This window comes from Polypterus senegalus, chromosome 3, assembly GCF_016835505.1.
Source record: "Polypterus senegalus isolate Bchr_013 chromosome 3, ASM1683550v1, whole genome shotgun sequence".
NCBI lineage: Eukaryota > Metazoa > Chordata > Cladistia > Polypteriformes > Polypteridae > Polypterus > Polypterus senegalus.
This window is the reverse complement of record NC_053156.1, coordinates 278002402-278027274: the sequence shown is the minus strand read 5'-3', so window position 1 is coordinate 278027274 and position 24873 is coordinate 278002402. Positions and strand designations below refer to the sequence as shown.

At 40.6% G+C, this 24873-nt stretch overlaps 1 protein-coding gene across 4 annotated transcripts in view; it reads left to right on the top strand.

Moving 5' to 3' along the window:
- The window catches only part of fkbp5 (FKBP prolyl isomerase 5), a 126425-nt gene that overhangs the window by 84884 nt on the left and 16668 nt on the right, over window positions 1–24873 (top strand). For 2 of the 4 annotated variants that reach the window (XM_039749252.1, XM_039749255.1), the window contains exons 2-6: window positions 5432–5553; window positions 15143–15287; window positions 15388–15530; window positions 15631–15745; window positions 19484–19640. In XM_039749252.1, coding sequence (XP_039605186.1) covers window positions 5452–5553; window positions 15143–15287; window positions 15388–15530; window positions 15631–15745; window positions 19484–19640 — 662 coding nt within the window. In that variant the 5' untranslated portion in view covers window positions 5432–5451. Of the gene's footprint in view, window positions 1–3669; window positions 3798–5431; window positions 5554–12809; window positions 12907–15142; window positions 15288–15387; window positions 15531–15630; window positions 15746–19483; window positions 19641–24873 lie in introns of those variants that run through there. The other 2 variants (XM_039749253.1, XM_039749256.1) reach the window with 2 other exon arrangements.

Below are 24873 nucleotides of genomic sequence, written 5' to 3'. Positions count from 1 at the left end.
TACTTTATTTGACCCCAAGGATTAAAGGATACATTGAATATTTTTCAAGTCAGTTATTTCTTGACAATCACAGTATACAGTATATTAAGGAGTCGGTCTCCTTTTAAAATGGCTGAATTTTACAACAATGCTTTGCTTTTTTTTACTTCTTATAATGACACAGATATGCTACTTATCAATATGTGTGAAGCTAGTTTTTATTTTTTCTTCTGGCCAACTGACCTTATCATAGGATTCATCTTTAAAAGACAGAATAACAACATTTATTTCTATGGCACATTTTCATACAAATGGTTTAGCTCAAAGTGCTTTACAAGATGAAGAAAGAAAAGTTTATATGAAACAAAAATAAGATTAGGCAATACTAAGTAACAAAGAATAAAGTAAGTTTAGATGGCCAGGAGGACAGAAAAAACAAAATACTTCAGAGGGTCAGAGAAAAAAACAAAATCTGCAGGGGTTCCGAGGCCAAGAGACCACCCAGCCCCCACTGGGCATTCTACCTAACATAAATGATCTCAATCAGTCTTCATGGATTTCAGGCTTCACGTGAAAGAATTTGATAACAATAGTCATGTGGACATCTAGGGTACTGCCTTCAGTCCATCAATGTGGGGACTGCATAGTGCTTTGATCAGATGGTGGTGGCGCAGAACTTCACCTCAATAAAAAAAAGGAAAAAGAGCAGCAGGTAATAGTAGGGATCAGTACGGATTGTGGAGTCTTGATGAAAATAATAATTCAATGCACATATAGCTTAACAGGAATACACTAAAATGTAGCTATGAGAAAGCCATGTTAGATTAGATATTAGGTAAGATCAAGCCTGTTTTATCTTCTAAAGATCTTGAGAAAGCTACTCATGCTTTTATTTTTTCTCACTTCGCTTACTGCAATTCGGTGCATTCTGGGATTAACAAATCTCTGATACTCAGGTTACAGCTGGTCCAAAATGCTGCCGCTCGCTTTCTGGTTGGGGCAAGGAAGTCTGACTCTGTTTCTCCAATATTAGCTTCTTTACATTGGCTGCCTGTCAGTTTTCGATTTGATTTTAAAATCTTGTTGCTAGTTTTTAAATCTTTACATCGGCTTGCTCCTGCCTATTTATCTGAACTGTGTGTTTTACACCAGCCATCCAGAGTGCTTAGATCTTCTGGTCAGTTGTCTCTGGTTGTCCCTCGTACTAAGTGTAAAACTAAGGGGGACAGACAGAGCGTTTGCAGCTGCTGCCCCTCGCCTGCGGAACTCTCTACCTCATCATATTAAGGAGTCATCTATAATTGAACAGTTCAAAACAAGATTAAAAACTCATTTCTTTTTACTTGCATTCAGTGACCTTCAGTAATACTGATGGTTTTCCTGTTTGTGATCATATAACATTATTTCTATTAATTATCTATCTTATTTTATGTTCATATATTTTATTACTATTTATGTTTTATTGTTTGTTTTTGTTTTTTTATTTTTCTTTTATTATATTATTGTAAAGCACTTTGGCAGCAGCATTACTGTGTTGTTTCAAATGTGCTATATAAATAAATTGACATTGACACTGACATGTTAAAATCATCGGTTTTTTACAGTTTTTTAAAATGCTCAACCGGCCTGGCGAATTTCAGATTTTAAGTGCATAGTAGTGGAAGGCCGTCTCACCACTTCTTTTAAGTTTAACTCTTAGACTTCTAAGCAGACACTCATTCAGAGATCTAAGGTAACAACCTGGAGGTAAAGGTAACAGACATTCCAAAATATAGGATGGAGTGAGATTATTTAAGGATTAGTAAACCATTAGCAGTATTTTAAACTCAATTCTGAATGGCACGGGTAACCAATACAATGACATCAAAACTGGAGAGATGCGTTCAAATTGTCTTTTTGTAGTTATGATTCTAGCAGCTGCATTCTGCACTCGTTGTAACCAATTGATGTCTTTTTGGGCAGTCCTCATAGAAGTTTTTACAGTAGTCTATTCAACTTAAAAAAAAAGCATGAAATAATTTTTTTCAGCATCTTGCAGACCTAACGTTTGCTCTATTCCTTAATATGATATATTAGACTTTTAAATATATATATATATATATATATATATATATATATATATATATATATATATATATATATATACATCCATCCAACCATTTTCCAACCCGTTGAATCTGAACACAGGGTCACGGGATTCTGCTGGAGCTAATCCCAGTCAACACAGTGCGCAAGGCAGAAACCAATCCTGGGCAGGGCGCCAACCCACCGCAGATATATACAGTATATATATATATATATATATATATATATATTGGACACTAGAGGTACTTTTGCTCCTCAAACCCAATATGACAGACACAGGGCACGAGTTAAAAGCACAAGGAAACTCTTCATAAAGTGTTCTCAACACCACAATAGTTGGCACAATACTAAATTCTTCTTCTTTATTTGTCTCTTTCTGCTTCACTCCTTCCAGCAAGCTTCATCCACCTACCATCTGACTCTAGCTCATCTTTGTGAGGTCAGCCCAGTCCTTTTATATTGGCCAAACTTGAAGTGCTTTTGCTATTCCACCCATGTTGTCTGCAAGCACTTCCGGGCTAGGTGGAAACGCCACGCCACGTGTCTCTTCCACAGCACCCCTCAGGCGGCAAGTCCCATGTAATCCGCGGCGCACTGCTGCAAGGAAGCTGCTATCTAGCATTTTAGGGGAGCTAGTGCCCTAAAGCAGCCACCTTCCAACATCCTTCTATCTTTTGGGTGTCCTGGCTGGGTTGGGCTGCCGGCTGTCCCTTACGATATATATATATATATATATATATATATATATATATATATATATATATATATATAATCCTAGACTTTTCTACTAATTATATATATATATATATATATATGTTATGTAAGCTTATATTTTATTTTTGTTACTACTTATTCATTATTATTCTTGCCTAATTTCACTTGTTTTTTCTCTCCTTGTAACTATTTTCGACATCTTGTAAAGTACTTTGATTTACATTTTGTGTATGAAAATATTCTATCGAAATTAACATTGTTGTGTGCAATCTCAGTACTCAATAACATTTTTGGTTTGAAAATTGAACGTTTCTGATAAGTTTTAAGGATTTTTTTTAATGGGACCTTGCTACCCTTAAGCTCCCTTATAAAACAAGAGTGTGCTAGTTATTTTTTAAAATGTATAAAATATGCAGTTTCATGTGGACAATTAATATGTAGGTGTGGCTTGGAGACCAGGGTTCACGTCCGGGGTCCTACCTACCACAAAAACAATAATAAAGCAGTATACAGCATGGTGCTGCACTGGTGGAGACCCCAGTGTTTCTCCCTGTGTCTGTGTAGTTTTCCTTCAGGTAATAAGAACTGGACTACAAGGGGGGAGAAATAATAATAATCTGTTTGAACAAATGAATACAGAGTATGGCTCCATACTACTGAAATAAGAGTATATAAAAATAATCAGTTCAAACGAGTAACATAATTCGTTTGAACGAGATAATAATTCATTCGAATGTGTTAATTCATGTGAACGAGTTACATAATTTGTTTGAACAAATGTTTTTTTTTTTTTTTTTGCTTGACACCTACAGGCTCTGTATCTTCCTGTTCTCCTTCCACAATACTTTTTTTTTCTTTTTCTTTCTCTTTTCTTTCTCCAAACCTCCCCAGGTGAGTGCCATCCTACTGAACTTCTGACTTTGACCCACCTGGGGGAGATGGTGCAGCTCCTTATCACCCTGGACTATTTGTGTTGTAACAACACTCCCGCCATAAAGAACTTTCAGTCCTCTATACAAGTACTGACAACCTTGAATTTAATACTTTCTATAAAGTCCATTTGGCAAAAGAACAGTACTGGGTCTTCTCCTATAAGACTATGGAGCTTGGAATATGAGACCATTCTTCTTTGCAGAATCTCTCTAGATTATTGTGGGTTCTCCTTTTCAGCTGTCATCCCAGGTTTTCAATGGGGTTTAGGTTTGTGGACTGAAACGGCCATGGCAGAAGCTTAACTTTGTGTTTCTTTAACTGTTTTTGTGTTGATTTGGACATACTGTATTTTTCTGATCATTTCCTGCTGAACGATAACCCTGTTTTAGTTTCTTGCCATGGGTAGCTAGATTTACACTTAAAATCTCCTGTTATTTCATAGAGTCTATGGTATCATGTACCCCAACAAGTTTTCCAGGGCCTTTGAAGGAGAAACAGCCTCACAACATCAGAGAATGTGCAAAATACTTGACATTGCTGATCAGGTTCTTTACGATTTATTACACCAAACTCTCCTTCAGTGTTTGTTGCCAAAAAGCTTTATGGTCTTTTTGTCTTGTTATAGAACACAGTTACGTTCAAAGTTCCAGTAATGTCTAGTAAATGTGTGCAATGGATTTTCACTGTGGTTGCCACCTGATGGATTTTGTGAAATTTGATGGTGACGTCAGAAAATTGTCTAGTGATACTGCTAACACCACAAGACAGCTGAGTGAAATTTCAAGTCTGGTATCTCTGAAGCCCAGAGCTTTCGCCCCAGAGCACCAAGCATGTGGCATTGACTTAATGGATGGCCATCCTTATTTGACTCAAACCCACAACCCTTAACCACAGTTAAACAGGGCAGAGCTCTGGAAGTCTACAGCCAGACTCTTTTGGTGCCTGTTGGAGTCAAATCCACCTAGTTGGAGCTCCAAGGTGGAAGTTCTGGGCTGCAGAGATATACAGTACATTTGGGAATTTCTCACAGGACACAAATTCTTCCAATCATGCAACAGCCCAATCATAAGTTCAGACTACTTTCAAATTGCATGTGAAATGATGGCCAGTGAAACCAAAATGTGGTCCTCCACAGAAAATTACCAGCTGAAAATTGTGCTCAAAATTACACCGAAATCACACAGAGTAGATGTCCAGTTAAAGGTGTACGTGCTGCTTGTATTCCCAGTATAGGCGGACAATTATATCATAAGTGTTTTCAGTCATTTTAATATGGACGAAAACACTTATATGAATGATGTAGAAAGTCAATTAACGGCAGAAACTGGTCACAGATTAAGAAAGTGGCAAAAAAAGACACCCTGCTGCCATTGTGGACCACCACTGTTCTATATGTTCCTTGGTGATATACATCCATCCATCCATCCATTATCCAACCCGCTATATCCTAACTACAGGGTCATGGGGGTCTGCTGGAGCCAGTCCCAGCCAACACAGGGCTCAAGGCAGGAAACAAACCCCATGCAGGGTGCCATGTAAAATCTAATAATAATAAAACTGGATAAGCACATACACAAAATAAAATGGGGGGATGAATGGAGGTAGCGGAGGTTTCATTTTAGTACATGGCGTAGTGTTATTAGTGCATGATTTTTCAACAGATATGAAGTCAAATTCTCTCCAGGTTTACCTCGGTGTCTTTTGTTGTACTCTTTTACAGATGCGTATGACATTCCGAAGATGACCACAGATACGGAAGTGAAGATGGGTACAGAACCCACCTCAAATTTAACAGAACAGGGACAGGACTTGACACCTCGACAGGATGGAGGCGTACGTAAGGTAATGAGAAAATTACAAAGCTATTTTCTACACAATGTAGACAGCATGAAGTATTGGTGCTTTCAGAGAGGACCACATTGTAGTCCTCATTGAGAACTACATGGACCACCAGGGCTAGATCACCAACAAATAAAGTTGAAGCCATGATTCAAAGTAAAGAAGCTCAGTGGATGTGCATCTGATTCAATGAAAGACAGTGCTGGCAAAACAAGCACAAGGGTACATGCAATAGGACTGTAGAAGGTGAAGTTTTCAAAATTTAAATGAGAGGAAGGTGTTGAGTTAACACAGCATTGGTGCGTAAAGCCTGAATGGGTTGAACCTCAATATGAAAGGTCATTTACAAAAAAAAAATAAATAAATTCTGCCACTCTGGAGTGGGAGTCTGCTGCCACTCTGTGGTCAACCCTTGTCATTGCCGCTTGAGCTTCTTGATGAAGTTGGACATTCTGGCTTTGGATGTATTAAACAATATTGCAGTGGACGACAAGGCCACCCTGAGACTTATTTTTGGGCAAATGTTCAATTTCTAAAAAAAAAGGTCTAAATCTTGTATAAGGTATAGGAACATTTTTAAAATAAGATCTGATGTAGTGCGTAACACTGATGCCTCACAATTGCAGCATCATAGGCTGAAATCCTGTACTTGGTCATTCTACAAATCGTTTGGAGATTCTCCTCATGTCTGTATGGGTTTTCCTCCTACATCCTCAAACATGATGTTTTAGGCTAATTAGGTGCATGCATGAGTTGGACCAGTGATGGACTGGCGCCCCATTCAGGGCTGTTTACCACCTGGTGACCAGGAGGTCTGACAGTGTTACATTCAAATAATGGCAAACAAATCATTTTTTGGCCAGTATTTTATCTTTGCTGCCTGGAACGTAAGGTTATTTTTTTATAGTAAAAGCATTGTAATGCAACATGGCTTTTAATTAATCAGTCTGACCATGACCATTAGATTGCAATATAACTTTGAACATAATGTGGTCTTTTCATGTACTATTACTCCATCCATCCTTTTATTTTCTAGACTGCGTCTCCTGGTGTGGATCACATTGGCTCCAATCTAAACAGGGTACACTCTATTCCGAGCAGATTCCAGCTCTTCCAGTGAGCATTTCCATCGTAATTTTGACATAAACCCCCTAGACTACACTATTTTAGATATTTCACAACATCATCCAGCAGCTGAATTCTTTGTAAACTGAGATAACCAGAACCAATGTCAGTGAGACTAAACAGACTGCTGAGCAGATAAAGTGCAGGTGTTTGCTTAGCAGAAAGAGATAAAGTAACACGTGCAGCTCAGAGTCCCCATTATATTTTAATTGTAAATGACATAACACAGCATTAGCAAATCTGCCTCATTCAAATGTAATTCATTTGTGGGAATTGTTTATTTTATTTTAATATACAATCAATGTATCAATAAAATATGTCATTGCATAGCACCATTAATGACATGCACCATTATTTTCAATGGCGGAAAAGATTACAATGCAGTAAATAAAACTAGCGCTAGCAGAATGTCATATGAGACATTTTGAGAAGAGGTTTGACTTTAAAATGCATTCATGGCATAATTTTTTAGGATATCCTGCATGTCTGTTTATCCATGCAATTATCTAATAAGCCAATCCTGTGGCAGTATAAAATCATGAAGATACAGGTCATGAACTCCATTTAATGTTTACATCAAAAAACAGAATGAGTGATTTGGACTGTGACAGATGAGCTGGAGTATATCTGTAACTGCTGATCTCCTGTGATTTAAGCACACATCATTCTTCAGCATTTCCCCAGAATGATGTGAAAAGCAAAAAACATCCAGTGAATGACAGTTCTGTGGATGGAAACACCTTGTTGATGAGGGAGGTCAGAGAAGAAAGGCCAGACTGGTTCAAGCTTACAGAAAGGCTACTCAGATAACCATTCTGCACAACTTTGGACAAAATCCAAAGCATCTCAGAATACACAACACATCAAACCCTGAGGTAGATGGGATACAACAACAGAAGACCACGTTGGGTTCCACTTTTTTTCAGTCAAGAACAGAAAGCTGAAGCAGCAGTGGGCACAGGGTCATCAAAACTGGACAACTGAAGATTGGAAAAACATAGCCTGGTCTGATGAATCTCAATTTCTGCTGAGGCACACAGATGGTAGGCTCGGAATTTGGCAGCAACAACATGTACCCAACCTGCCTTGTGTCAACAATCTGTGGTGGTGGTGGTAGTGATGGTGTAATGGTGTGGGGAAGGTTTTCTTGGCACCTATTGGGCCTGTAAATACCAATCAACCATGGCTTGAATGCCAATGCTTTTTTGAGTATTCTTGTTGCAAATGGCCACTTCCAGAATAATGATGTACCGCATCATAAAACAAAAGTCTTCTCAAACTGCTTTCATGTAAAAATGAGTTCAGTGTTCTTCTTCCCAGTCACCGGATCTAAATCTAGCTGAACACCATTAGGATATAGTAGAATGGGAGACTCGCAGCATGAATGTGCAGCTGACAAATCTGCAGAAATTGTGTTATGTAGTCATGTCAATATGGTCAAGAATCTCAAAAGGAATGTTTCCAACATTTAATGAGTCCATGCCATGAAGAACTGAGGCTGTCTTGTATTAGCACAGTGGTCCTAAGGAGTTGCTCAGTGAGTGTTAGTTGAAACAGGAGAAATTATATAACATAGTGAAGTCACTTCAGAGAGTTAATGCATGAGGAAGACACAGGTAGTCCCCAAGTTACATCCGACATACGACTTAGGAATGGGGCCACAGCTGCTCTTTCAGTTGTCTGGGGGATGTGACGCAGGCTCCTCAGTAACTGCCACCCTGTCATCTTCGGCCTGGGGACGCTGCAAGCAATAGCCGGAGGGGACGATTTTGCTGCTTGCACAGTGTAGTGTCCCTCGAGAGGCTCCAGTTGATGAATGGGGCGGTGGGAGCCGCACCCCATTCATTCTCAGTGGGCGGCTGGGGTAGCAGCAAGCAGTGACCCAGGGTCCATAGTCGCCGGGGCCACAGCTACCACTCATGTGAAGGACGGAGGCTTGATGGGGCGGTTCGCTTCCCGAGAACCACGCTGCCGCTGCTACTGCTCCTGACTGCCCCATTCGTTCTCGGTGGGCGGCTGGTGATGCTGCAAGCAGTGACCCGGTTGTGACTAAACAGAGGCCATTAATGGTAAATGGGGCGGCGGGCAGCAGCATTGTATAGTGTGCCTCAGGTGGCTGCGTGTTGAATGGGGGCAGTGGTGGGCGATTCACCACCCACCTTTGGCCGCACCCTGTTCATTCTTGGTGTGCAGACGCTGCAAGCAGCATACTGTATGCAAGTGGAGGTGACTGTGTGGTGGGCAAATGGTGAATCGCCCCTCACCGCCCCCATTCATTCTCAATAGCAAACCTGCTTGTACTGTTACGTACATAGCAGGCAGTTTTCTCTCAGCCAGACGTGCTGACGAGGGGTGCCTTCCTGCTGTGATAGCGTGTACAGTGATGTGCAGAAGAGCTCATCTTAACCTTTTGTCTTCACCCTTCAAGAATGTCTCTGAAACACAAATATGATGCAAGTGCTGGTGATACAGTAAAGAAGAGAAAAACCATCACCATGGAAAATAAAGTAGAAAAAATAAAAGCGTCAGAGAGAGGTGAAACTCCATCATTCATTGGCAGAGCACTTGGTTACAGTCAGTCAACAATAGCATTTATTGAAATAATGTACCTGTTCCGACTTACATACAAATTCAACTTAAGAACAAACCTACAGTCCCTATCTCATACATAACCTGGGGACTGCCTGTACTCACAATGCATCTGAGAGATGATGTTTGTAACATTTAGAGTTACAATAGTCTCAATTCTGAATCATGTCATATGCAGACGTTTTCCTTTGGGATGGCCATAGCAGTGAGAATGAATGCAGGACACTTCTGAAGGACTGTCTTAAATGGTGCTGGCTGAACCACCTGCAGTTCAGCATCAGTAAGACAAAGGAAATACTCACAGACTTCAAAAGTTGTCAAGCCCACTCTGCCCCCAATTCTCATTGTTAGTGAGAAGTAAAGAGAAAATACCTTGGAGTGCATGTGAACAACAGGCTTGACTGGATTACCAACATAGAAACTGTATAGATGGGTCAGAGTCACCTCTATTTCCTGAAGAGTTTGAGGTTGATTGGTGTACGCAGGCCAGTCTTACATGTTTGTTACCAGTCTAGTTGACAGTGCATTCTTCTATGTTGAAGTGTGCTGGGAAAACTGGCATTACTGCAGGTGATGCCAGCAGACTAAACAAACTGATTAAAAAGGCTAGGTCAGTCTTGGGAGTCAGGCTGGACTCTGGAGGAAGTGAGCTTCTTTCTATCCTGGACAATGACTCTCATCCTCTGTATGTAACAGACTGAGACAACTGCATTACTCTGAGGAACATCATGCGAGGTTGTTCCTACCCTCAGCCATCAGGCTCTATAATGTGTCACTCCACAACTGAATTCTACATGACAAAAACAATAAACAGTACAGAACATCCATATGCATGCATCTAAAATGCTAGAAAAATAATTAACACACAATCACAACAATCATGGATCTCTGACGTATCATCGCTACAGTTGACCAAGAATCATCTTCTTGTTATGTAAGAATGAAACCAACTCAAGGCACTGCCAGGAAGGCCCACACTTTGACTAAGGTGGTTAATAAGATTGAATCTAATAGAAAAAGCTCTGCTTCTAATCCTTAAATCATTAACTACTTTAAGAAAATGATCTCAACTATGATTTGGTCTGAAACCTGACTGATAAAGGAAGATTGCAGATAAGTCTAAAATTATCTATGAAAGAAAAGAGAGGTTAGGTGCGGGCACTGATACAGTCCGTTGCTGCACCCACCACATGAAAAACCACCTCAGGATCCCAAATTAGGACCTGATTGCAGCTGTGCAGCGGGTGACACCTCAGCACCACACTCGTTTGAATGGAGTGGAATGAGCAAGTTTTTTTCTTTTACAGTGGCTGGAATACCAATACTGCCACCAACCCCTGGCTTTTCCTTGTAAATTGGAGAACCTGCTCACAGTGATGGATGCAGGTTAGTGTCACACCCAGGATGGCGCAATTACAGGTTAAGGGCCTTGCTCAATGGAGTGGAATCGCTTCTGGCATTTATGGGATTCAAACTTGCAAACTTCCGATTGCTGGTGCAGATCCCTAGCCTCAGAGCCACCACTTCAAACACCACATCCTAATGGTGTTCAGTTGGAATTAGATCCGGTGACTGGGAAGAAAGAAGGTTCAAGACTTTTTAGCAGGTTTTAGAGAATCTGGAAAAAAAATGTGAAGATTCAACGAACATTTAGTGAAATTTAAGTAGACTGTTAACAAGTGAGAGACGTCTCCAACTCTGGTCCTAGACTACTTCTGTGGCTACAGGTTTTGATTCGCATGCTTTTCTTAAGTAGTGACATTTTCTGCTAATTAACTATTTTGCTTTAATTTTAATTGACTTACTACTTCAGACTCTGGCCCCTTAATTGTTTCTTTGTTCCTAAAAATAGCAGCCAATCAACATAGAGATACAAAATAAGCCAATGCATGACTAAGAGCCTGACTCCATCATACAATATCTGAAAATAAAAAAAGACAAAGGTCTAAGTAATGTTGGTCTGCTCAGGTCCACAAAGCATTTTGAAAAAATCAGGCACTTTCCGAAATGGCTTCTGTGGCAGAATGAGAGCACCAACAAGCCATGGAATGAAATAACAAGTTTAAGTAACAACAAGAATTGGCTTTTAATTATGAAACTAGTTGGAGTGAAATTAGTTGGAGTCTGAGGCCCTGACTTACCTGGTCATCTGTTGGCTCACTTTACATCTCATTTCTGTTTGGGTGCCATTTTGGATAAACCGAAGACAGAATCTTAAAAAAAAAAAAAAAAAAATTTAAATGATTGGAAAGGGAGTCAAATTAGCAGCAAAAACTGATCACTAATTAAGGACAGAGTCACAATGAGAACCTGCAGCCATAGTAGTGCTCCATGGAACTCAATTTATAAAACTTTGTGTGGATTTGAGAATGAAAATAATGTGCATGGCAAAAATAGTAGAAAAATGCGTATGCAAAAAAAACCTTGCATACACACATTTCTATGTAATGTACCTTTAATAAATAGCAATAAACTTGTAGATATGCGTATGGGATTGTGCAACAAACTCTGCCTGGAAATATCTATATATAAGAGCATACTAAACCACCTCATGCATTGCAATCACGATGCTACAGAACTTCACTGGCCGGTAGAGCAACCCCTCTCCCGACACATCGAGACCCTGCCAGCTTCATTCAAAAGTAATCAGGCTGCACTCTGTAATCAAGAGTGCATGATCTTACATGGCATAAAGTGCCTGTCCTCTGCATTCTGTAGGCTTGGGAAATGGCTTAAGGCACCAGAATCTGAGCGGGTAGCCAGTGTCTCCTGGCAAATATAATGACGTGATGTCTGTTACAATGAGCAGTATGGGCCATGTGAAACACTGAGGTTTCAACCAGTTACCTTACTAACAAACCAGCCACCACATACAGCAAGCACCATCACATATTCCAAAGCTACTTTGCCTCAAAATAAATGAATCACAGCCTGACCCAGGCCACAAAGACACAGCATTTCTCAGCCACATCATGGAATCACAGATGACTCGTGCATTAACGGAAAATCACTGCTCACAGTTAACAAAAGCAGCTTCATTCTCGCAGTAAAGCGCTCTGATTACAATAGGAGATTGCATATGTATGTACACCCATACCATGTTAAAAGTGCATGTAATGTTCTGTTAGTCAGTTAATGAGTTCCAGCACAGTGGGCATGACGGAACGAAGCTTGTCTTAGATATTTCAGACATTTCACCCGGTTCCCAGAGAAGTGGCAAAAGGTAGCTGATATAAACTGGCAAAAAAAATGTAAAAAGTTTTTCAGTGCAAAAAAAGAGAATTAAAATACCGTCTTTACATCATATTCATCACTTTTGATATTCATCACCTCAATACACATTATAATAATGATATGCATGCGTGTTGTCATTTAGCTGGTTTGGCTGCATTTTCCCACCTGATCAAGGGTGTCGTCATTTCCCAGTTTCCCCAAAATATTGCAAATGAATGGTCAGAGTTGCTGTAAATATACGTACGTTCCCCTGTCGTTTTCTTTTATAAATCTCGACGTTTGCGTGGAAAATTGCATATGCACATTTCAAGCCTCTTTCTGTTCATATGCAAGCTTAATAAATGAGGCCCCTGGACCAGAGTTGGTGACCCCTGCATGAAGGACACACCTGGAGAGTGTTACTTGAAGGTAAGTTAGGCTTGCTTTAATAAGTTAGTTTAATTATTATCACTATGTTGAAGTTCAAGTAGGTTTGTTCTTGAGTGTACAAAACCTTACAATATCTGAAAAAAATGCTGCAAAGGCCTCATGTTTAGCAAACAATGGATTGAACATCTATTCTACAGACAGAGATGGGAGTAAAAGGCAGTTAATAATTGTCAATAAGATTCTTGAATTTATTGCACTCTTCTTATAATTTTGGAGAAGCCGGATCAGACTAAAATATAGTACTTGCTAATCCATTCCATGGTAGCAGAATGCTTTAGGCTGTCCATACAGCACTGAGTACGAGGCAGGGAACAGCCCTGAACAAGCAGCAAGTCTATTGCAGGACACATTAAAAGTTGCTTCATCTGGTTATCTAGCAAATGTGGCCATTAATATTAAAGGAATACTCCACCTAGAAATAGAATTTTATTTAAAAGTTTAAAAGTAGTGTTGGTCAACAAAAATTTGAATTCTCATGTTTTCATGGAGAACGGAGATAACAACGTTTCTAATAGAATGAGACCCACTGATGGTCAACGCTGAGCAACAGCAAACAGCATCAAACTCATCCATCTGACGTTAACTTGTGTTGTGTTATCAACGTGTCAAATCATTCAGTCGTATACTCACTACGCTGTTAAAGCAATTAAGAAGGGCAACAGAATATTAGGTTATATAACACAATGTGTGGAGTACAAGTCCAAGGAGGTTATGCTGACCAACACACTGGTGAGGCCTCATCTGGAGTTCTGCGTGCAGTTTTGGTCTTCAGGCTACAAAAAAAGACATAGCAGTGCTAGAAAAGGTTCCAGAGAAGAGCGACTAGGCTGATTCCAGGGCTACAGGGGGTGAATTATGAGGAAAGATTGAAGGGCTTCATCCTTTTAGGTTTAAGGAAAAAGACGATCAAGAGTTGACAAGATTGAAGTGTTCAGAATTAGGAAAGGAATTAGTACAGTGGATCGAGACTTTAAAACGAGTTCATCAATAAAATGAGTTATTTTTTACAAATGTTAAGAGGTTTTTCTTCACAAGGGGAGCTACAGACACATGGAATAAGTTACCAAGTAGTGTGGTAGACAGTATGGCTTTCATGGCCTTCAAATCTGTACTTGAAGTTACTTTGGAGGAGTTATGAGGATAGGACTGGCAAGCTTTGTTGGGCTGAATGGCCTGTTCTTGTCAAATGTGCAAAATGAATGTCCATCCATCCATTTTCTAACCCGCCGAATCCAAATACAGGGTCACGGGGGTCTGCTGGAGCCAATCCCAGCCAACACAGGGCACAAGGCAGAAACCAATCCTGGGCAGGGTGCCAACCCACCGCAGGACACACACAAACACACCAAGCACACACTAGGGCCAATTTAGAATCGCCAATCCACCTAACCTGCATGTCTTTGGACTGTGGGAGGAAACCGGAGCGCCCGGAGGAAACCCACGCAGACACGGGGAGAACATGCAAACTCCACGCGTGCCGCCGTCAAAATGAATGTATTTTTGGCTAAAATATTGTTGAAAAAATAACTGCATTTTGCATGTTGTAAGCCTGCGGTGGGTTGGCACCCTGCCCAGGATTGGTTCCTGCCTTGTGCCCTGTGTTGGCTGGGATTGGCTCCAGCAGACCCCCGTGACCCTGTATTCGGATTCAGCGGGTTAGAAAATGGATGGATGGATGTTGTAAGCATACGACTGAATGACTTGACTTGTAGATTATAGTACATGAGTAACGTGAGATGTTTTTATAGCGTCTATGAATGTTTTTGATATTATTTACTCTTGTGCAGCATTGGTCACCTTTGGGTTCTGTTCTATCAGAAATGTTCTTTTTCCATGAAAACATGTTTAAAATTTTTTCAAGACAAAAAAAAATACTTTTGGACAGAGTAGAGTGTTCCTTTAAGCTCATAAAGTATTACAAATGCAGAGATGCTGCAAGATGAGTCAGAATGAGCAGGAGCTTTGTTGTCCTATGTTCTCCACCATCCAAGTGTTTCTGCTACGCAGTTGCAAGCAATTACAGCTTCACTAAAATAGTATAAAAGAGCCCAGACTACTATTCATTTTGGATACAGGAAGCAATGGTATTGATTTTACATCATTGGACACACAGTCTAACAAATGACAAACATTTTTGACTTTCTATCTTGGATTGTTCATGTAGGTGCTCCTTTGGAAGCAGAGAACTCATCACAACAGTTTGTTTTTCCTACAGGTCATAAAGAGGCCAGGAGATTCCGGTGAGACTCCCATGATTGGGGACAAGGTTTATGTCCATTATACCGGCAGGCTACTAAATGGGAAGAAGTTTGACTCAAGCCATGACCGTGGCGAACCTTTCACTTTTAACTTAGGAATAGGTAAGCATGTGCTATGGTCTTTGCTGAATGACCTGTTTTATTGAGGCCTAACTTTCTTCATCTCTTCTGTGTCTCTTTCTCCCCATTTCTTGTCACTCAGGACAAATGATCAAGGCTTGGGACTTGGCAGTAGCCAGTATGTCCAAAGGGGAAGTTTGTGAAATCACATGTAAACCAGAATATACCTATGGAGTATCTTGGAACCCCCCAAAAATTCCTCCAAACTCTACATTGGTTTTTGAGGTACACTTGTTGGAGAGAGGAAGAATGAATTGAATGTGACAGTAGGTAACTTAATAACATATAATTCCCTAACATGCTGTCTTCCACTTTTGTTTCCCAGATTGAACTAATAAACTTCAAGGGGGAACAGCTCACCGAAGATGGTGGCATTGTTAGAAGGATAAAACAGAAGGGCGAAGGTTATGCCAATCCTAATGAAGGGGCCGTTGTAGATGGTGAGCTGTCCATGCTATTCCTGTTAAATATGAGTGCCCTGACACACTAGATAACACTGCCACTTTGAGGCTCTCAGAATCCTGTAGCCTTCACATACTTATGTATCCACCAGCAATAATTAGCTTCAGTCCATTACATGGAAGTCTGGTTTGCTTTCTTATTTCCAGTTTTAACCAGCAGTACTAGGGTGTTGTGCAGTGTTAGTATTAGCCATTATGGACGATTACATCTTGCCGGAAGAAGGGGCCTGAGTTGCCTCGAAAGCTTGTATATTATAATCTTTCTAGTTAGCCAATAAAAGGTGTCATTTTGCTTAACTTCTCACCACAATTTTAACAAGTAAATGTCATCATCATTAACCTGTAAGAGAACAGTATATTACTCCACTATACAGCCGTGGCCAAAAATCTTTGAGAATGACACAAATACTAATTTTCAGAGAGTTTGTTGCTTCAGTGTTTTTAGATTTTTTTGCCAGCTGTTTCTATGGTATACTGAAATATAATTACAAGCATTTCATACATTTCAAAGGCTTTTATTGATAATTACATTAAGTTTATGCAATGAGTCATTATTTGTTGGCCCTTCTTTTTCAAGACCTCTGCAATTCACCGTGGCATGATGTCAATACACTTCTGGGCCAAATCCTGACTGATGACAGCCATCCAGCCATCCATTATCCAACCTGCTATATCTAAACACAGTGTCACAGGGATCTGCTGGAGCCAATCCCAGTCAACACAGGGTGCAAGACAGGAAATAAACCCCGGGCAGGGCACCAGCCCACCACAGGGCACACACACACACAACAACAACAACAACAACATTTATTTATATAGCACATTTTCATACAAAAATGTAGCTCAAAGTGCTTTACAAAATGAAGAATAGAAAAATACAAGACACAATAAAAAATAAAATAAGTCAACATATATTAACATAGAATCAGAGTAAGGTCCGATGGCCAGGGTGGACAGAAAAAACAAAAAAACTCCAGACGGCTGGAGAAAAAATAAAATCTGTAGGGATTCCAGACCATTAGACCACCCAGTCCTCTCTGGACATTCTACCTAACATAAATGAAACAGTCCTCTTTGGATTTAGGGTTCTCACGGAAGGACTTGATGATGATGGTCATGTAGACTTCTGGCTTTTAGTCCATCAATGTTGAAGCATCATGATGCATTGAGTAGGTGGTGGTGGCGCAGGCCGCCACCACAAAGAAACCAGACAAAGAAACAGAAGAGAGAGCAGGGATCAGTATGGATTTTAGAGCCACCATTAATAGTTATTATGATGAATTGAACATACAGAGTATCAGTATTAAGTTAAAGTGAAGTTATGAGAAGGCCATGTTAAAGTAATGTGTTTTCAGCCGTGTTTTAAAGTGCTCTACTGGCGAATTCCTATTGGCAGGCTATTCCAGATTTTAGGTGCATAACAGCAGAAGGCCGCCTCACCACTTCTTTTAAGTTTAGCTTTTGGAAGACACTCATTTGAGGATCTAAGGTTAAAATTTGGAATATAAGGTGTCAGACATTCCGATATATTAGATGGAGCGAGATTATTTAAGGCTTTATAAACCATAAGCAGAATTTTAAAGTTAACACACACAAACACCATGCACTGTGAATTTGAACCCGGATACAGACAGACGGACATCGTTGTTTCACCCAACACACACGTTTATTTACAATATTTACAGTTCCTGTGCACAACGCCAGTGCCTCCAGCACCGATTCCCCTAAAGTCCGGGCCTCTCACACAGTCCTTTATGCCCTTCTGGCCGCCTCCAGTCCTCTCTCCAGCTCTGTCTCTCTTCCACCCGACTTCCACCCTGAATGAAGGGAGACGGCCCCTTTTATAGTCTCCCGGATGGGCTCCAGGTGATTCCCAGCATTCCCCTCTTGGCCACGCCCCAGCGTGGCGGAAGTGCCAGCTGTTCTCCCGGCAGCTCTCCGGGTGTCCTTATAAATCTTCCCCCCAGCACTTCCTGGTGTGGCGGAAGTGCTGAGGTCACAAGTCCCCAAGACATTAGGGCACCTCCTGGCGGTGACCACGGACCCCTACAGGGTGGGGATTCCATGCCCTGAACCCGTGGCCCCCAAAGCAACCAGGAAGGCGGCCCCCACGTGATCCCAGATGGGCGCACACCCACTTCCGGTCCTTCAAGGCGTCCCGGCCGGGTCGTGACCCCTGGCATCCTTGACAGCACACACTAGGGACAATTTAGAATAGCCAATGCACCTAACCTGCATGTCTTTGGACTGTTGCATAATCAATGCTTGGAGTTTGTCAGAACTGGTAGATTTTTGTTTGTCCACCTGCCTCCTGAGGATTGACTAAAAATTCTCAATGGGATTGAGGTCTGGGGAGTTTCCTGGCCATGGACCCAAAATTTAAATATTTTGTTCCCTGGGCCAATTAATTATCACTTTTACCTTATGGCACGGTTCTCTATCACTCTAGAAAAGGCATTGTTTCTCACCAGACTGTCTTGGATGGTTGGGAGAAGTTGCTCTCGAAGGATGTTTTGGTACCATTCTTTATTCATGGCTGTGTGTGTGCTGATATTGCTTCCAGAGGAAGTGTGAAACTCTCCTGTGAGTGATATAACAAAGAATAGGTGATTTTTGCACACTGTGTTCTTCGGTACTTGGTTGCCCTACTCTGTGAGTTTGCATGGTCTACCACTTCATGGCTGAGCTGGTGGTATTCCTTGATGCTTTCACTTTTCACCAATAACACTAACTGGTGACCAGGGCAGATCTAGCAGAGCAGAATTTTCACATACTGACTTGTAGCATCCTATGACAGTGCTGATGTTTAAAGCCACTGAGCTCTTCAGTGTATCCTATCCTTTTTCCCTTGTTTGCCAATGAAGATTGCATAGATGATGCACCTGTCAACAATTGAGATGGCTGAAACAATTGAACTCAATCATTTGGAGTGGTTTCCATCTACTTTTGGCCAAATTGTATACCTTTGGATTCTCCCAGTGCTAATTACCTCTTAGATGGGTATTCAAGTGGACTTTCCCCACAGTATCATTATATTTCTCTTATCTTCAATGGCATATGAATGAAACATTGAAGCAGTGATTTAACTAATGACTTTATTAGAAGAAAGGGACAGCAACATTTTCTCTACCTCCTCCGTAAGAAAATGGCTCTGTGCTCATGAGCTGGCACCTCATCACCCTGAAACACACAACCATTTCAAGCAAGGAATCAATCAGGGCAAAAAAAGGGAAAAGTAATCATTGTCTCCTGATTTAAATCCAGTAAACAGTGCGTTTCACTGTTAGACCCTTCATTCTGCCTTGTGATTCCACACACACTTGCTTACACACATACTAGACATGTGTTGAAGGCACAACAGCAGCACTCTCGCTTTACATTACACATTCTCACATTACACACATTACCTTCTGCCCTAATCTGCTCTTTGATTTTAGAGTCTCTCAGCTGAACCTCTTTGAGCCCTTTTTGTGTTAATTGTTACAGCTCTGTGACATTAACCTGCTTTAGCTAAAGTCTTACAGTTCTTAATATTCTACAACATTACTGTGTGGTAATGGGCTGCTCTGCCTTTACTTTCTGTAAATCTCAGCATCTCCTGTTGTTTCATGCTAAAGTGGCTCTGTGCTCTCTGACTCTCATCAGACGGTTTTAACTCACAATTTTCTGACCTCAGGAGACTCTTCCCAACCTCACTCTTCACTTTTCTTCTCACAGTTCACCTGGAGGGCAGCTGTGCTGGACACGTGTTTGACTCTCGGAATGTGCGCTTTATCATCGGAGAAGCAGAGGACCACGATATTCCACTAGGCGTTGACCGGGCCATAAAGAGGATGGAAAAGGGTGAATGCTGTCTTCTGTACCTGTCACCCAAGTAAGTGTGCATTTCACAAGATCCTTGTGCTGTGATGGTAGTGGTGCGTAAATGAAGTAACATGACATAATACACTTAAACCCACCCGTCTAATTCAGGTTAACAGGCAACAGAGGTCAAGAAACACCCATAGCTTTCAATTTCTTTTTGTGGAGGTTGTAGTTAATTCACTGTACCTGTAGAAAAATCCATCACATACAAGGGAAGAACATACAGACTCCACACCAAAAATGGCAAGGCACGCAATTCAAATGCAGGATGATGGATTTTTTGAGACAGCAGCAATACACCTTGAGCCACCATGTCATCCTCTAGTATAGGGGTACCCACACTTTTTCGGCTTGCGAGCTACTTTTAAAATGACCAGGTCGAAATGATCTACCTACATTAAAATTGTATATATATATATATATATATATATATATATATATATATATATATATATATATATATATATATATATACAGTGGAACCTCGGTATACGTCCTTAATCCGTTCCAGACCCTTTGACTTATACCAAACAGAACGTATACCAAACAAATTTTTCCCATAAGAAATAATGGGAAAATGATTAATCCGTTCCCATGAAAAAAAAATTCTATTGCTATTGGCATATTATACATTGATGGGGTTATATAAAATAATTTAAACACTGCTTAATACTAAAATACATAAATACAAAAGCAATTAGATGAAATAAATGAAAATTTTACCTCACTTTACTTTTTAATGACATCTTTGTTTTTCACAATCGTAGATACTGTCATTCTCGGCAAATGGTATGCAACAGCCATGTCCCGGATACGCATGCCACCTTCATACTTTTCAACAATCAATTCAAATTTACATGAAAAAAACACAAAATCACGTTGTGAGGATGCAGGTTTGCTGTATGCTCCCATCTGCTGCCGGAGAGCCCTTGAATCCTACACCGTCGGTAATGTGCCTCGCTGCTAACCTCATCGGTAACAACAAAGCAAGGGGATGGTGAAAAAGTGCAAAGTGCTTTTATTAAAACAATTAACAAAACAAGGTGTTCAAATTAAAGTGCAGTCTCCAAAGTTCCAATAAATAATCCATAAAATCAGAAGTGAAATGTGGAGGTTAAAAACAATAGAAAAAAGTCTTCTTAAAAACAACAAAGTTAAAAGCAGGAAGCATTCACTGGGGAGTCGCCCTACTTGCAGCTGACCTTCGCACTGCCTGCTTCAGCCACTTATTCCTCTCTCTCTCTCGTCCGTTCTTTCTTTTTACTCCCCTTCAAGCCAACTTGCGCTTCTGTTTATCAAGATAAGCAGCCCCAGGAACAATCATGAATGCGGACGGTCCCTCACAAGTGCACTTTGGTGAGAAACGCCCACATTGCTAATCGCCCTGACAACCTTCAGCCACATAACCACCACGCCCCCTCACCAAGCTGCGAGGGCAGTGATTATTTATTTTAAAGCTGGACTTTGGCAGGAGCTGTGGACCCGCTATATCACACACGTGAAAGTTCACAGAGAGTTATAGCGCGGGTTGTTCACTGAATGCTAGCAACTGGCACACTAACGCTCATGGGCTTTGTCTCGAGAGAGGTAAACAAGGTTAGCACGTGAGTCGTATTCCAAACAAAAGTCGTATACCAAGCAAAATTTTTTGTGTCCAAACAGGACGTATACCAAGTTGGACTTATTCCAAAGCAGACGTATACAGAGGTACCACTGTATATATATACAGTAGAAGCTCGAGATACGAACAGCTCTGTATACGAGAAATTCAAGATACGAAGAAAGTATGAGCGAAAAATTCAGATCTAAATACGAGCATTGGCTCGCGTAACGAGCCATGAGCCAGGCTGTGGGTATGCGTGACGCGTTTCCCGATCCGCCTCGACTCGAGGATTCACCCAAGCTGGCGCTGCCAGTCCGTCAGCTCACTCAGTGTTCCTTGTTCTCCCGTAGCATGAGGATCTACAGGTTTGTGCGCTTGTGATTTCATTGTTTTGCTGTAGCAGTTCACTGTATAAGCGTATCCAAAAATATCGCTGACATGCAGATGGAGAATAGGAGAAGATTGCGATCAAGAGGAGAGAGAGAGAGAGAGAGAGAGAGAGAGAGAGGCGCACGCGCATGAGAGAGCGAGAGAAATAAGGAGAGAGAGAGAGACACATGCGCGAGCGAGAGAGATAAGGAGAGAGAGACACGCACGAGAGAGAAGAATCATCAGCTCAGTTATGATCACATGACGCTCAGCAGACAAAGTGTATCCATACTACTCGTATTGCAAGACATCGCTCGTTTTATCAAGTCAAAATTAATTAAAAAATTTAGCTTGTCTTACAAAACACTTGTAAACCAAGTTACTCGCAAACGGAGGTTCCACTTGTATATATTATTTATCAGTGTTATTTATTAGAAAAATGTATTTTTATGTTGATATTTTGGGGGGTGCGGAACGGATTAACTGGATTTCCATTATTTTCAATGGGGAAGTTTGTTCTAGATACGAGAAATTCGCTATATGAGCTCAGTGCTTGGACAATTTAAACTCGTATCTCGAGGTTCCACTGTGTATATATATATATATATATATATATTGAGTATACTTTATACATAAAATGTATGTTGTCCTACCTTGCATAACTGAATAACCTTTATGGCACAATAACAATTCAATACATTTATGGTCACTACAGTATTTGGATTTATTAATCGTCATGTGGGAATCGTCATGACTCACATAAATAAGTAGAGCCGAATAATGCAGTCAAGGAGCTTTTGAATTCAGCCAAGTGAATAATGACGGCTGTCCGATTAACTGTGATTTTAGTTCCCTTTCCTTTCTCTTTCTCAGATCGTTTTTTGGAAGGACGTCAGTTTCGTAGTTTTTATGAACAGTTCGAAAGTGCCTTTCCGCATTTTCCTTCTTTGGAATAGCAATCATAGATTGACAGATCAGATAAACGCACTTCGATTGTGACATTGTGAGAAAAAAATCCTCTTCCAATTCCACATCCAGCATACCCTCGCCAAACAATTTTTTTAAATCCCTTCTTTATTCGATATAAATTGGAAGGTAAAATCGATCACTTAGATAGCCGGAGTTTTGCAGGAGCTCGCGCGTTTGATCGTGTGTGCAGGATGACCAGTGTGTTAGAAGAAAAGAGATCTCAGACTGGCCGCCCTGTATGTCAATCAAGTGGCAAATGCCATAGGGAGGATATATGATAGATTAACGTTTACATTTTTTTTTTTTAATGCAATGCGATCTACCTGCACTACCTTTGCGATTTACCGATCGATCGCGATCGACACATTGGGCACCCCTGCTCTAGTAACTACATTTCTACAAATTACTAACACTTTGAATATAAAATGGCAATCAATACTAAAGTCAATTTTTTCTTCAATTTTTTACAAGAGGTTTTGCTGATTCAGTGATTAATTGATCGCCTTTACTGTTCAGAATTGTTTTGTTCTGGTCACCAGGACTGAAAATTATAAACAAATTCCTGCACGCTGTTTAATCAAGATGAGCAACTCTCATGACTGGCAGTGGAGGCACCCAAATGTCTTTTTACCCCGTGTACAAACCAAAATAATGTATAGGAAAACAAGCCAAGTTAGAAGATGTATGCATGATTTAACATTCAGGTGTGTGTCAGGGATTTCCAGCTGTTTTGAAAGTTGGAGCATTTGTAAAATTTGTATATTTACTTCATTAAAGAAAGAGGTATTTTTGTTCATTAGAGATAGTTGTAATAATTGATTAAATTCAAACACACAGTTTTAAATTTGTAATTAATTAAGACCACTTTGCTGAGGTTTGTTTCCACTTTGAGATTAAAGAGGATTTTTCTGCTGCCGAGTGTCAAAAAAAAACAAAAAATAAATTCATCATCTTTCAAAAATATAAAAACTTTCAAGTGGGTTAATACTTTTTATAGGTGCTGTATATACCAAGAACAAAACATACTTCAAAAGCAAGATGAATCATTTAAAAATCAGAACGGGGCATACCACCACCCTACAATGCTGATTAATTCTTGAAGGATAAATTCAGTATTTTTCAAATCAAAGTTCTTTCTTCACACATATGGTATGAGATGAAGACTGGACTCCTTTGGTGTTGTGTCTCGTTGGAGAATCCTTGGGTCCTGTTGGTTTGACTTTGTGTCATGGAGTCCCGAATGAGGCACATTATACCTGCATTGTGAGGGAGCGCCAGTTACGGTACTTTGCCCGTGTGGTGCGATTCCCCAAAGGTGATTCAGCTCATAGTGTCCTCATTGTTGAGGACCCGAGTGGTTAGATAAGGTCAAGCGGATGCCTACATAACACCCTCTTTTCCAGACAGTGGGACTGAACCGCATGTCTGCCGGGGGATTGCCAACTGGGGTCCTCAGCTGTTTCATCATGATTGGTGTGGCAATGCAGTGTACCAGTACGTGATACCCGACCTGACTTGATAGTATATACTGTATGTATTTGCCACATGAAATTCTGTTCTGAAGTTAAGTATCCATCCATCCATTATCCAAACCGCTATATCCTAACTACAGGGTCATGGGGGTCTGCTGGAGCCAATCCCAGCCAAGACAGGGTGCAAGGCAGGAAACAAACCCTGGGCAGGGCGCCAGCCCACTGCAGAGTACACACACACACTAGGGACAATTTAGGATTGCCAATACACCTAACCTGCATGTCTTTGGACTGTGGGAGGAAACTGGAGCACCCTGAGGAAACCCATGCAGGAAGTTAAGTGTTTTCTATAAATTTAAAAAATAGATATCCAGTCCTGGTAATTTAAGCTGGAACCTTATGGGTCATGGGAAACCTAAAAAAGCCTAAAAACTTACCAAACACATCCAAGAATCTTGTCAAACTAAGAAATTTGTCGAGCATTGATACGTGTCTTGAGATCACACCTGCATCGTAAAATAGCTTATTTATGTCATTTTCTAATAAAAAAAAACAATATTATGAGATTCATCTGATTTAAAAAAGACCAGCCCCCCGGCACCTGTCTTCTACCGCATTAACCTTTCACCCCCATACCCCGGGGTTGTGGTTTAATCTCTAAAGACAAACTTCATGCCACATGCATGGCATCATGTTGATTTACTTCCATATTTATGTGAGATCTTCTCCCAGGAAGGCCACTGGTATCACACAAGCGAATAAAATGTATCTTTATCTCAAGAGAAATAGTACCAGGAATATGCGATAAAATTATTATTTCCAGATCCCTT